Source organism: Peromyscus californicus, unplaced genomic scaffold (genome assembly GCF_007827085.1).
Source record: "Peromyscus californicus insignis strain IS unplaced genomic scaffold, ASM782708v3 Scaffold_8__1_contigs__length_139910024, whole genome shotgun sequence".
Taxonomy (NCBI): Eukaryota; Metazoa; Chordata; class Mammalia; order Rodentia; family Cricetidae; genus Peromyscus; species Peromyscus californicus.
In genome coordinates, this window is record NW_026294606.1 from 33,940,262 (window position 1) to 33,954,336 (window position 14,075).

At 45.1% G+C, this 14,075-nt stretch overlaps 1 protein-coding gene across 2 annotated transcripts in view; it reads right to left on the reverse strand.

Annotated features, from left to right (window-relative positions):
• Mboat1 (membrane bound O-acyltransferase domain containing 1) overlaps positions 1-14,075 on the reverse strand; it is a 107,926-nt gene that overhangs the window by 16,912 nt on the left and 76,939 nt on the right. For both annotated transcript variants that reach the window (XM_052728958.1, XM_052728957.1), the window contains 4 exons: positions 11,726-11,780; positions 9,957-10,140; positions 8,353-8,545; positions 2,607-2,710 (listed from right to left, as the gene is read on the reverse strand). In XM_052728958.1, the coding sequence (XP_052584918.1) occupies positions 2,607-2,710; positions 8,353-8,545; positions 9,957-10,140; positions 11,726-11,780 (536 nt within the window). The remainder of the gene's footprint in view (positions 1-2,606; positions 2,711-8,352; positions 8,546-9,956; positions 10,141-11,725; positions 11,781-14,075) is intronic.

Sequence of the window (14,075 nt, forward strand, 5' to 3'; positions counted from 1 at the left end):
GAAGGGATCACAATACAGAAAAGAAAATAAAGAAATATCACCCATCTGGCAATAGTGTAAGTCAGTCAACTGCCAAAGAAGACAGCCCCAAATACACTATGAACTGCGCTTTCTCATTCAAAAAGTAGCAAGAAGTGTGGCTTTTCCCCGTGGAAACTCTTCAGCCATAAGAAGTCCTGTTTAGGCCACACACCTGCCTAGTGGAATATGCTTGAAAGAGAGAGTAGGCCAAGAAGGTAGATGACACAGAGATGCAAGATGGCCTGACAGAGAGATAATACAGATGACAGACAGACGAGAGGGAACACAGGTTGGACAGACAACAGATGATAATAGATGAATGGCATAAAAAATATATACAGGTAGTATACTTCTTAGTTTTTTGTCCACTTGAAACAAGCTAGACTTATTTGGGAAGAGGATCTTCTATTGAGAAAGTGCCCCCTACAGATTGTCTGTAGGCAAGACTGTAGGTTGTTTTCTTCATTAATGATTGGTGTGGGAGTGGTGGACACTGTGGGTCGTGCTGCCCCTGGGCAAGTGGTCCTGAGATGTATAAGAAAGCAGGCTGAGAAAGCTATTAGTGAGCAAGCCAGTAAGCAGCACCCCTCCATGGTCTCTGCATCAGCTCCTGCCTCCAGGTTCCTGCCCTGTGTGAGTTCCTGCCCTGACTTCCCCCCAGTAATGGACTTTGATGTGGAAGTATAGGCTGAAATAAAGTCTTTCCTCTCCAAGTTGCTTTTGGTCATGGAATTTTATCACAGCAATAGAAACTCTAAGACAAGTAAACAGATATGGATAGATGACAGATAATAGATCAAAATACAAGAGGAAATTGGATGATGGGCAGATGACAGATGGAAGGTAGATGAATGATAGGTAACAAAACAGACAATGTAGGAGAGATTGTTAGGAGATTTATTACTTATTGAGTTTTTACTTCTAAATCCAGTTTGTTTCTGTTACATAGCTCACAGGATGCTGCAAAACATGGCATGAAGGACCCTAACTAATCAGACTTCCTTGTTATTCCTTTGTTCTTGCCCCACACCAAACACAATTAGTGTTCTCATTTTCTCTTATAGTAACTATGTAACTTACTATCAGCCTTTGACCCCAAGCACATGCCCATAATGGAAGGGAGCTGTCTTGGGTGCACAGTTGGGGTAAACTCACGGGCAGCTAAAAGCCAAGGGGGTCAGCTCTGAAGGACAGTCACCTAGATTGCTCCAAGGGAGCGAAGTCACTCTGCAGTCTTCATATGCTTTTCCAAGAACGGGAAAGGTAGTTATGACGTCTGGAAACTTCCCATTGAAGAAGTGGTTTACTATAATGGGGCAAATTGCTCGCTCAGAACCAGTTCTAAATTTGGGACTTTTTTTTTTTAACCATATTTGCCAGGGCTTTCTGACCCAAGGAACTCTCAGATTCTCTAAAATCCAAATATCAGCATCTCCCTCACCCCTAGCTGCTTCTGCGATCTGATAAGCCTAAGGCAGCAAACAGCACCAGGAATTTTAACTGAATACATAATGCAATTAGGTACAAAGTGCTAAGTGGCCGGGGAAGAGGAGGAAGAAGAAGATAAAAAGGGAAAGAGGGAGAGGGAGAGGGAGGAGGAGGAGGAGGAGGAGGAGGAGGAGGAGGTGGGAGAGGAGGACGGGGAGGAGGAAATCCAACCCTCCTTATAAACTTTTGGTTGGTGAAAGGCAGGCCAGCTTCCCGCTGGAGGCCTTCCAAACACAGAAGGCCTCAGGTGGAAGAAGGCAGAGGTTTTCTCAGAGGCTCCTTTTGGTCTGCTTTCCACCAAATGTGGGTGGAAGATGGTCAGTCTCCCGGGTTTCCTGCTCTCCCTGTCTGTCCCCGGGTAGATGGAAATAGAAAACTAACCCTGAGTGGGCTGACTAGGGGACTCATGCTCCTGCTGCCCAGCGAGGAGCTAGGCCTTCCTCTACTTCTGAAGGACGAAAGGCTCCATGGCTCCAAAGTCATGTCTATGCTAGTGCCAACAAGGTAAAGCAAACTGAGATGATGTGGTCTGAAGGGAACTGTTTCCGGAAGACACAAAGGGAACTGTGGTCCGAGAATAAAGACAGATGAAGAGACACACTATCCTGGTGGCCTAAAAGGTCTGCGTTGTGATAGTCCTCAGAAAATCAAATGAAATAAAATTGCCCCCACACACAAAAAAAAAAAAACACCACAGCTGAGCATGCTTAAGTCTAAAGGCATAAGCCTCTGGTCTACACTTGGACTGAAATTCAAGTCAAACACAAACAAAAGAAAATGACATTTTCACTTTCTGCTTGGTGGAACAAGAATTAAACAATAGAAAGATTTTCCAGGCTCTTTTTCAAATTTTTGGTGTCATTTTTCCTCAAATCATTAAACGTGTCAAGAAAGTAGGTCTCCTGGAGACAAGATGACGATAATGTGGAGAAGAAAGAGGAGGAGAGGGAAACAATCTGAAATACAAATGGTGAAGGGAATATGGGGCCGGGCATCTCCCCCCAACAGCTTTCCCCAGGATTTGGAAAACCTACGCTCACAGCAACTGCTGGCTGTATTCACTGAGGCCATTTGTTCCAGAACCACAGTGTTCTCACCTCTATCTTCCAGATGTTCAGGTTAGACAGCAGATCCCAACAGGAATGGCCGTCCGCGTCCACGCCGCTGAACCCAAAGCCAGCTGCATTGTGCACCGCATCCGCTGTGGGTTTAAGACAAAATGTCAGGAACCAGGCAAAGGTCTTTAAAAGAGTGCAAACATTGTCTAGCTCCAATACTGATGCTTATTCGGTAGTTTCTTGGAAAAGGAGCCAAAAACCACACAAAGGATTTGGCATCATTATGAATCAGGCTGTTTGGTGACCTTGGTTTCTATTAATTTGTTCTGTAGCCTTTGAGTGCTTGCTAAAATACACAGCACTGGATGTCCATGGAATGGACAGGGGAGCTTCAAGGGGGGTGAAGGAAAGAGGTAAAGACATCAGCAGTGGGATTCAGTGACTGGCAGGGTTTGGAGAAGAGAAGAAGGTAAAACACACCCCTGCTTAGAGGAAAAGGCAATGACCAAGAGTGATCACTAAAGATGTAACACACGGGATTTGTTACTTTCCCTGTTGCTATGAGTAAGGCAATTTAAGGACGGCTTCTTCTGGCTCATGGTGGGGAAGGGATGATGGAAGAGACATGAGGCAGCCAGTCACACTACACCTTCGGTGAGGAAGGAGAGAGAGAGAGAGAGAGAGAGAATATGCTGGCTCTCTATTCACTTTCTCTTTTTTATTCAGTCTGGGACCCTAGACCATGGTGCCACTCACATTCAGGGGAAGTCTTCCTACCTCAGGTAAGCCTCTCTGGAAATGCCTTCAGGCATGCCCAGAGGCATGTGCCACAGGTGACTTGAAATTGCACCAAGCTGGTTAACAACATTAACCATCTCAGGTGTGAAAGGGTAGGCAAGTTACCTCAGGAGAGACCCAGTTCTGGAAGAAAACAGGAGCTTATCCTTGACAGGCTACATAAAGGAGATGATTGGCTAACACAAGATACAATTAAGGAAAGTTTACATCCACAACAAGGTAGAGATGCTGGCCTGGGAACCGGGAGCCAGCTGCAGTGGAAGCCACACAAGGCCACAGTGATGAACACCCTACCAGTGTGTAGTAGCAGAGCTTGGGAGGTAGAGACAAGAGGATCAACAGTGTGGGGTTATTCTGGGCTACATAGCAATATAAGGCTAGCCTGAGCTATGGAGGAAGTTGAAGACCAGTTTGAACTACACAGTAAAATTCTGTCTCAAAAAGAAAGAAAGAAAAGAAAACAGCAAGTCGTCTTACTAACCAAGTCATTCTGAAAGTCCCTGCCTCTATCTTTATTTACTTAGCTAAACTATAAGAAAATGGCCCCCAAAGGAACAGTCTACCTCAAATCAATGCCTTAATGAGGTGTTTTGTAACCAACTAGAGTCCTGACAAGCCCTCACTGTTATGATGAAGACCAAGAGAGTAATTTTCTCCTTTATCATATTCCAAATTCTGTAAGAATATGCTCTTCAAGAAAATAGTCGTTAATGACTCACCCTAATTAAATCAAAGCACTTTACAGTTCTAGACTGGAGGAGGTCCTAGAGGATCCTCATAAAAGTTTAAGTCTAAATGCAGACAGCTTTTCAACCCCACTGGAAAGGAGCCTGCCTGCAGATCAGCCACTCTGAAGACAACAGTCTTCCCAGGTGGGAGGGGGGCTCTGAGCTCAGGGGTCCAGCATTTGTCCAGCACTTTCCTTGGGTTTCATCCCCAGGACAGAGAGGGAGGGAAGGAGGGAGTGAAAGAGGGAGGGAGGGAGGGAGAGAGAGAGAACACAGCCCTATGTTTATCTCTGCTATTTTTGGCATAGTTGATGATTTAATGATGATTATCTTAGGCTTGGCTTCAGTTGAAAACTATCTGGTTTCACAGAAGAAAGGATTTAAAAGGACAGAGCCCCATGCCATTCTCTCTCCTCTAGAGGGAAATTCAGTAGAGAAGAAAAAGAAAACAAAGCAAGCAAATGCCTGAAAAAGAGCCTCATGGTGTCATCTACGTGAGAACAAATCTATGAATGACAAATGTCAAGTAGGTGACAGCTAAAATCACAGCTGGACAGCCCATGGCAAGGCCAGCACAGCAATTTTTAGCTTCTAGCCTCCTCCTTCAATTTTGTTCCCAGCACTCCTGGTCAGAGCTGAAAGAGGCAATCAATGATTGTACATAGTGCACGCATGTGCGTGTGTATGTGTGTGTGTGTGTGTGTGTGTGTGTGTGTGTGTGTGTGTGTGTGTGTGTGTGTGTTCCCTAGTCATCATCTGCGATAGTCAGATGTTTTCACAACACACAGGAAAAAAACAACTTCAGGCAGGGACAGATTTACTTCAGCTCAGCCCCAGATATTGCAATCCATCACTGGAGGGAAGGTGGGGTGTGGCAGAGCATGCCACATCGTGGCGCTCTCGAAGCAGGCAGAGCAAGAATTCCCCTGTCCCCATCTTTGCCTTCTCCCCCCTCCAATCACATTTGAGCCCTCAGCCTATGCATGGTGCTACCAGCATGCAAAAATGGAATTCCCTCCCAGCTCACTGTCTCTGGAAATGCCCATAGAGACACACCTAGAAGTGTATTTTGCTAATAGCCTGTGTGTTCTCAATCCCAGCAAGCTGGCCCTCAAGATGAGCCATCGCACACCTTTCAGGGTCTCTGTACCCAACACCTTCCAGGTATTTCCTATTTACCCTCACAGCAGCGTGAGGAGGATCAGTAAGGTAGGCTCAGCAGCATAGTAATGGAAGAGCTAGAGGAGGTGACAAACTCCTGGAAACCTCTCCCCTAAGGATAAAATGTATACAACAGTAGCACCTATGTTAAAGAGCTGTCGAAATGTGCACAAAGTTCACAGCACAGGGTCCATCCAAGGAAGCACTCAGGAGATGATGGTGGGGGCCATTTTTACTGTAGTGGCCTCTGCTGATGGGAATGCAAAGGAGACTGAGACTGGGCATGCTTGCTCATTGTGCAGACCATTCCAGGGTAGGTAGCACCAGAATCTGAAGGCCAGAACTGATTCCACATCCTAAAGGGCTGAGAGCTCCTTTTTGAGATAACTGGCTCCCAGAATCGCCCTCTTTGGAGAGTCGGGATTCCCTGTTCAGCACGGCGCTTTCCGCAGAAGTTTATCCGAGATTCCATCACGACCTAGAGCAGCCAGAGTGAGGTTCTGACTCATAGCCCCAGACTGGCTCTCCTTTCCCCACGCATGGTGTAACTTACATGTCAGACAAACTGACTTGGATGCCCCTTTGTTGGAGTTGGTGGTCCCTAGGACACAGCCCAGACAGCTGGGCCTCTTGAATTAGTACCAATTATTTGGGGTGTGGGGGGATCAGAACTGAATGTTAAGTCCAAAGAAAAGTTTTATTATTTCTGTATAAACAGTAACTAGAGCAAGTCTAACACAGTACAGTACGGCTGACATCCATGAGAGGCCAGCTTTAAAGATTAAATTTATAATAATTTATAATTAGTACATCAATTATATGTAAATGGCATTTTAAAGAGCCAGATAAAACAATTATTCGGTTAAGCAATTTAAATATTCCCTGATGGACTATTCATTGCTTCTTTATTCATAAATAATACAAAGGTTAATTTCAGACTAGCCCATGTAATCGAAACTGGAGAAAACTTCAAATCTCAGCTATGCAAATTAACGGAGTGTTTCCACTAAACAACCAGGAAAACACAAAGACAGGGCAGAGGAGACTGGGGAGAAAAGGAGGTCTGTGAGCAGGGAAAGCTGTCCAGAGGAAACACATCTACCTTCCAAGAGCCTGGGGAGTTCTCCTCAAGGGCAGAATGACATCCTGTTCCCTGTCGCCCCTCCCACCCAGACCCTCTCAGCACAACCCACACCCACCTTGTGTCAGACTCTCCCCATAAGGCCACGGAATGGCCTTTTTTCCTCCTTAAATCTGGAGCTGATTTAGTCCAAAGCCAGCCCTAAAGCCCTGAGATACAAAACGTGGGAGCAGACAGGGTAGGGAGAGAAGAGAGAGAGCAAGTCAGTGAAACCAGAGAATGCAGTAAAAGGGAGGAAGACATTCTCAGCACTCCCCAACCCCCTCTCTCGTCATAAACACACACACACACACACACACACACACACACACACACACACACACACGCACGCATGCACGCGCACACACACACACACACACCTGCACACATTCGTACTCAGGTTAGAGCAGAGAAAAAGCATTAACTCTTTTGCATGGGAGAACACATAGATACAGGGATCCAAATAGACTCCTAGCTACCTGAGATCGAAATGCCTAGCTACTAGAGAAATAAAAAAGGGAGCATTATTAACTAGCAAAGCAACAGCAGAATGGGGAAGGAGGGGAACAGGTTTTTGAAGCACATTTAGCCTCCATATTATGCCCCTGGGGCAACTCTTGATGCCTCCTGCCTGGATGATGGAGAGGTCTGTGTTCCCACAAAATGTCATAGTCTTGAGATGCAGAAGATGTTTCCTAACTCAAAGCCTGGTGTTCAACAAATAGCCCCTAAACTAAACTGAATGGAGATGGAAACAAAACACAGCACACCACAAATTCTAAAACAGTTCTCTCTAATGCTGGGTGTAGTAGTTCACACCATTAGTCCCAGCAGAGGCAGAGGCAGGTGGATCTCTGGTCTACAGAGCAAGTTCCAGGTCAGCCAGGACTACCTAGTAAACTCCTGTCTCAAACAAAATAACAAACAGCTCTAAGTCTAATGTTCTGGCTAAACATTAGGGAAACACTGCTTTTGGACTGAACTTACACGTAGATATTTTTGCAGCTAAAAATAACCAGGCCCCAGGAGAAACTGCTTATTGGGCACAAAGTTTATGTTTGGGGCAATGAAAGTTTCTGGCTCTTATGCTTAACTGTCATGAAAAACCTGCCAATGCTGGACTGCATGCCTAAATGGCCAAAAAGTCTATTTCGTATTACACATATTTGAATGAAGAAAAAAATAATTCTGCATCTGCAAAGTTTAATTTGGACCATAAAATCTAAAACACAAACTAAGAAGAGGGTCTGAGTCATGTGCTATTCCTTAACCTGCAGTCTGCAGACAAAACACTGGGACCTGCTGAATGACCAGTTTGACGTAAGAAGTGAAGTCCCCACTCTCTCTAGACTTCCCATCTTAAATCAAAGTCTTTACCAGCCTTGGTAAGCACATAGGTTCTTCTCTTAGCAAAGCTTTAAACAAGTCCATCTAAACTTATTTCAAAGGAAAGAGATGAAGCCTTGAGATTGGCCAACATGCCCCAATAGAGAGAGAGAAAAAAAGATGTGTGATAAAAACCAAATGAGGCTGAACTTTTCACTAGGAGGAGGAAAACCTTGAACTCAGCTTCCTTCCGAAGCAGCAAGCTCAACCAGCATCATCACGTGCAACCTAATCTGACATGTGGGATGGTAAAATTCATCGTACATACATACAACCCGGAGAACAGCAACCCAGATTCTTCTGGAATCTTCTCTTAACTTTGCCCTGCACTGAATGGCCATGTTCAGTGGTTGGAAGCAGTTACGAACATTGGGTTTAAACAGCAGCCCAGATATCTCCTCACTGATAACTGAGTTTACGAAGGGTGGAAGAGAGGAGCGCAATGTTGACAGTTAAAATTGGCACTGGCTTCACCACCACAGGAAGGATTGGACTTAATCATGATTTCATGATCCAAATGATATTCAGGCTAAACCATCCAAGGAGGACCACTCCATTCTTCATTCATTTTGGGCCACTCCATCAAACTTACCTAATGTCCATGCAAAGTAGTACTTGGGCTTTGCGGCTTGCATGACGACATATAAGTACCAAAGTCGACTCAGAAAGTCGGCCTTATGTACAAACCAGTCATCAACAAGGAAGGTGACAGGAAAGGACTTTGAGAGTGTCAAAAACAACAGCAGAGACATCAAAGTCATGCACAACTTCTGTATCACAGCTCTCTAGAAATGGAGGGGAAAACCCATGTAACTACTCAGGTATGAGGATCACAGTTTTGGCAATAGCATTTAAAGAACATGGTTATCCAATAACTTCCCTAGAAAGAAGGGCAATGGATATGGGTTTTCTTCCGCAAGACACAAATCTGATAGGATTCGGTTAGGTGGTATATTTAGATACAGAACATACATGTAACCCTTGAGGATTGGAGGTATTCATTGTAAATATGGGACATATCTGAATGTGTCTTTCAGTATCTCCTACCAACATAGGTTAGGTAGGATTGTTGTCCAAAACATGAGGGAAATGGATACCACTATAGGGTAGCAATTTTCTTCCTGAAAGCAATAACCATTTGCTTTCCACTAGTATAGGCCTGCAGAGTCAGGGAATCATGCTGTGTCACCAGTCAGGAGGTAGAGGCTTCTGGTATAGTGGCTTCTGCACAGGCGATTGAACACCTGAGCCAGTTCGTGAGCAGATAATGGAGAGCATTAGCTTCCTCAGAAGACTCAAATGTTTAACCTGCAGCTCTGTCACAAGCCTACTGTGACCAGGGAAGAGGGGAGCTCAGTTGATGACATTCTTTCAGCAGATTGGCCTGTGGCGTGTCTATGGGGCATTTTCCTAATTGCTCATTGCTGTAGGGGGGCCCACTAGGCAGTTGGGCCTGGGCTGTAGAAGTAAGGTATCCCAACAGGAGCCAACAAGCAAGCCAGCAAGCAGTTCTGTGGTCTCTGCTTCAACCTGTCTCTGGGTTTTTGCCTGAAGTCACTGCCCTGGCTTCTCTCGGTGACGGACTACAACATGTAACTAAATGCGCCTTCTCCTCACCTCGCTGCTTTGGATCATGGTTTTATCTCAGCAACAAAGACACAAAGCAGAATATCTGGGGTTAGGGTATCCTGACTTTTAGGTTAGTCAGGATTCAGTAATTTTGCCCAGTTCCTCTGAGTTTTCAGGAAATGTCATCCTACATGTCTGTAATTTCCAACTTCATAGAAATGGGTGTCCTTTCTAACACGGCACAGCAATGGCCCCCTCCCCAGAAGTGACTGGGGCTTAAGTGAACAGCCATGATGAGGAGCGGAGAACAGTGCCTGGCTCTGAACTGAGCAATCTTACAGAGAGAAGAGCCTCAATAACTGCCTGGATTTGATTTAAAGCAAATGGGGGTGGGTGATCGCCCATGCTCTCTGCTAAGCTCTTTGACATTTGACTGTTACTGTTTTATTTCTCCATTCTAGGGACCAAACCCCAGGTCTCGTGCATACTAAGCAGATGCTCTATCACCAAGCTACACCCCCAGTTATGACTCTTTAGTTAGAATGACTATTAGCTAGGATCAGCCCTGAGAATGAAACCCATTCTCTGAAACTCCAAAAAAAACCATACTGAGTACTAAAAACTTACAGTGGGAGAAGGTTCTGGCAAACTCTGAAAACCTCTTTGCTTCCAGTTCATTTCCAGCAACTTCATATATATATGTCTCCCTTCGATGAAGGCTACATAGTCCTTGAAGTTATTACAAGGGCCAGCTATGACACTCATAAAGTTGAGATGGTAGCTTAAGTATTCCAAAAGCGAGGGCTTCACTCTGTGAAAGTAAATGAAATTTAAAACTTGAGTCCTCATCCATGTCCAATTCTCCATCAGCATATGCCCGTATACCTGAAAAGTTACTATCCATGGCAAGGCCTTTCACTCTTCTGTCTTCTATAAAATCCAGCTAAGAGAGACATTGTTAAGACAGGAACCATGGATGAAATAGGTGATTGAGAAGGTCACAGTTCCACGTCACCCTCTGCTGGTGAGGACACAGAGGGAGGGATCTCAGGCAAAGGTTACTCTGAGGCTGGGAACTGCTCTTTTCTCATCACCTCTATCTGCTGACATCACAACATGAAGGCATAAACAAAGGCAGGGTGAGAATCTGGCCTAATGTCAGTGGCTGAGATGCTCCAGAGAGGGGAAATTCTCTCCTGACTGCCAACATAAATACAAAGTAAATGGTGGGTGGACCCGACCGGTTTCCACTTGGAAGCCACACAAAACCAACTGTGACAGTCTGTTGTCTGCTTTGGTGTATCTAGGTCCTGAAAAAGAGGCCAGGGAAAACCTGGAGTGCACAGTTCTTCCTAATGCTTCAAGGGCACGCAGGAGGCCTGTTCTAGCAGAGTATTATTGTAGGAGTACTTGAAACACCGTCGCTCATTGGCTCTTCAGACTGTGCCTTACGCTGATTATAGCTACATAGTGCCGTGCAAGAGATCAGACTTATTCACACCTGTCTCCAAGTCTCAGTTCCTTAGTGAAGGCACCTCCCGGGACTCCTTAGGGATGCCAGCTGCTTCTGGTACCCTCTAGTAGGAACCTCTTCCCCAGCCATGGCTACTCTTTGTGAGCCACCCAAAAGGCATTTTTATCCCCATGTCAATGTTTTTCTCTTGATTCTTTAGGAACCCTCCTTTTCTCTCTAACACTATCCCCTTTCCGCTGCCTGTCCACACTGGCCAAAGACCACCTTCAGAATCCCTCTAACTTCCCAACCTGGGTAGCCTTCTGTCCTACTTCCTATCTTTACCTATGCTGGACCTAATCATACTACATGCATTGGCAATTACTGTTTCTCAAAGGCCCCCGACACAAGTTCAACAAAAGTAATTCTGGAGTGGACACACACATGCTGGAAAAGGAAACTCTCACAGGACGGACAAAATCAGAGATGAAATCCATCTGCTCCTGACCTCTGCCCTACAGCAGACTCAAACACACACACCAATGATCTATATGCAAAGTCAGCCATTGTTTAGCATTGTCCAAAGGCAAAGATTAGTAGACAGACAAGGGCCCATCAACAGCAGATTCAATAGTAATATCACATCCATATAATGGAATTAACATATGAGTATTAAAGAAACTCTAGAGAAGTGATTCTCAACCTGTGGGTCTCGACCCGCACAGGGGTCACATATCAGATGTCCTGTATATCAGATGTTTATAGTATGATTCATAACAGTAGCAAAATTACAGTTATGAAGTAGCAACAAAATAATTTTATGGTTGGGGGTTACCAGAACACAAGGAACTGTATTAAAGGGTCACAGCATTAGGAAAGGTGAGAACCACTGCTCTAGACACATCCAAAGGGCTTGAGAATATACTAGTAATTGCTAACTTACTTCACAGCAAGTCGGTGTTGCTCAGCAGAAAGGTCTTCAGCTTTTCGACCTAATCCTATGGAAGTGAAATGAAATTCAGAGTAAGGTGTTTAAAGTGAAATAAGTAACTGATCCTAAAGGAGTCTTCCCAAACTCATTTGGAAAAAGCCGATTGTTTTTGCTTCGTCTACCTTAAAGAATCCCTGCTTTTTCCATTTTTCAGAAGCCCTGCAGGAGGAAGGCATTGGTTGAGAGTGAACTTAGAATGCACAAGGCCCTGGATTCCATCTTTCTGACGGGTGTAAAGTTATCCTAGATTAGTCCCCCATGAGTCCATGTGAGGAAGTCTCCATAGGTTTGTGTGCACAAGAGAACATTCTGGGTTCCTTTATTTGATCTGCCTAAGTAGTATGTTAACTCCAGAAAACCCTGCCCATCACCTCCACTTAGAGATGCCTTATCACACAGCAGGATTCCATTGCTCTAGCAGTTGTAAGAGTGCCGTTCGTGAGCTGAACCAGTTCAGATGTCTCCCTCATGATGCTAAGTGGGAAACTTGGTGTGACGGCTGACAGTGACTGTCAACTTGACAGGACCTAGAATCACCTAGGAGACAAACCTCTGGGCACGCCTGTGAGGGAGTTTCTAGAAGTGGTTATGTGAGGTGGGAAAACCCACCTTACCTATAGGCAGCCCCACTCCAAGGGCTTAGTAAAAAGGAGAAAATGAGCAAGGCACCCACAGATAGTGTGGGTTAAACGCGCGCTGCTCTGTGGCTGGCCGCCCGCAACGGCCATGCTGGCGGAGGAGAGTGCTGGAGGAAAGTCACAAGCCATAGTTACCTTTCTAGAGCTTTACTGGTAGAGAGGGGAGGAGAGAGGAAAAGGAAAGAGAGGGAGAGAGAGAGGGGGAGAGAGAGAGAGGGAAAGAGAGAGCGGAAAGAGGAGGTCCAGATGGAAGGAAGGTGCAGGAGTGGAAAGGAAAGAGAGAGACGCACAGAGCGCCCACGCGCTTTGTAGGCTGGGACGACGTCACAGACTGATGATGTAATTAAGGACCGACTCCTTACAGATAGGCCTCTCTGCTTCCTGACTTCAGGTGCAATGTGACCGTGCACTGGTGCAGGCCGCCATGTCTTCCCAGCCACCTCCAACTGTGAGCCTGAATGAACGTGTTCTGTCTTAAGTGGCCTTAGTCATGGGATTTTGTCACAGCAACAGGAAAAATAGCTAATATACCTGAGAACTGGGACAGCCGTAACAGGGGAAGCTGAGAGGATTGAGAGGAGACCTAACGGGGGAAGAAACAGGGACTTTCTCCTTCCAGACAGCAAAAGGAACATAACCCTAACTGCAGGGAAAACACAATCATCAGACTTTTGTCTTTTGTTCTTTGAATTCATCCACAGCGGATAAACTTCCAACCACAAGCGACGTTTGCTTCCTGTAAAATGTACATGCTATCTTGGAGTCAAAGAAACTAAAGCATTATCTTGGTGGGTTTTTTTTTCCCCTCTTGTTTTTTTGTTTGTTTGTTTTGTTTTGGAGATAGGATCTCACTACATAGCCCAGGCTGACCTTGAACCTGAAGCCCTCTTGTATATGCTATGCAAGTGCTGGGAGTACAGAAGTGACCCACATATTGGCCCTGAAGTACAACAAGCAACGTAAGAACTCTAAATCTGCCTAGCAACCACGAAGGCAATTCCACAATGCACTTAAACTCGGGCCTGTAATCATAGCATATGGAAGGCAGAGACAGGCAGATAGAGTTTCAGGCCAGCTAGGAGACATAATAAGATCCTGTCAAAAGAAAATGCCTAAGAAAAGACAGAGTGTTTATGGAATTCCCTCATTCCTCCCACACACAAGGGGGAAAAAAAGAAAAGGAAAAAAGTAAATAAATACTTCCCTCTGTGTTAAGAATACTCCAGGAAATGTGGGAAAGGGAGAGTACTTTAAAATGTAAATTTAGGCCCAAAGTCTATTTCAAAATGAAAAAAAAAGAAGAAAAAGAATCAGTGTCAAGAAACAAAACAAACAAACAAAAAGACCCCACCCCTTCTAGCCCAGTATGGTTTCAGCTGAGAGGAAACAGGAGGATTCCAAGTTCAAGACTAAACTGGGACACACAGTGAGGCCATGTCTACACACATATGTACACACAGAGCCAACAATAAAACCCCACTCTCTTTTTTCCAATGAGATCTCAACACACCCACAGCAATGTACAGAACTGAACTGACTTGGACTATCAGTTCCTTCTGTTAGTCTATACTGGTAGGCGTGCCCAAACTTTTGACATGGTCACACAAAGTTGTCATGTATAAAATTTACACTCAAGCACAGAACAGCATAGCTAATCCCCACCC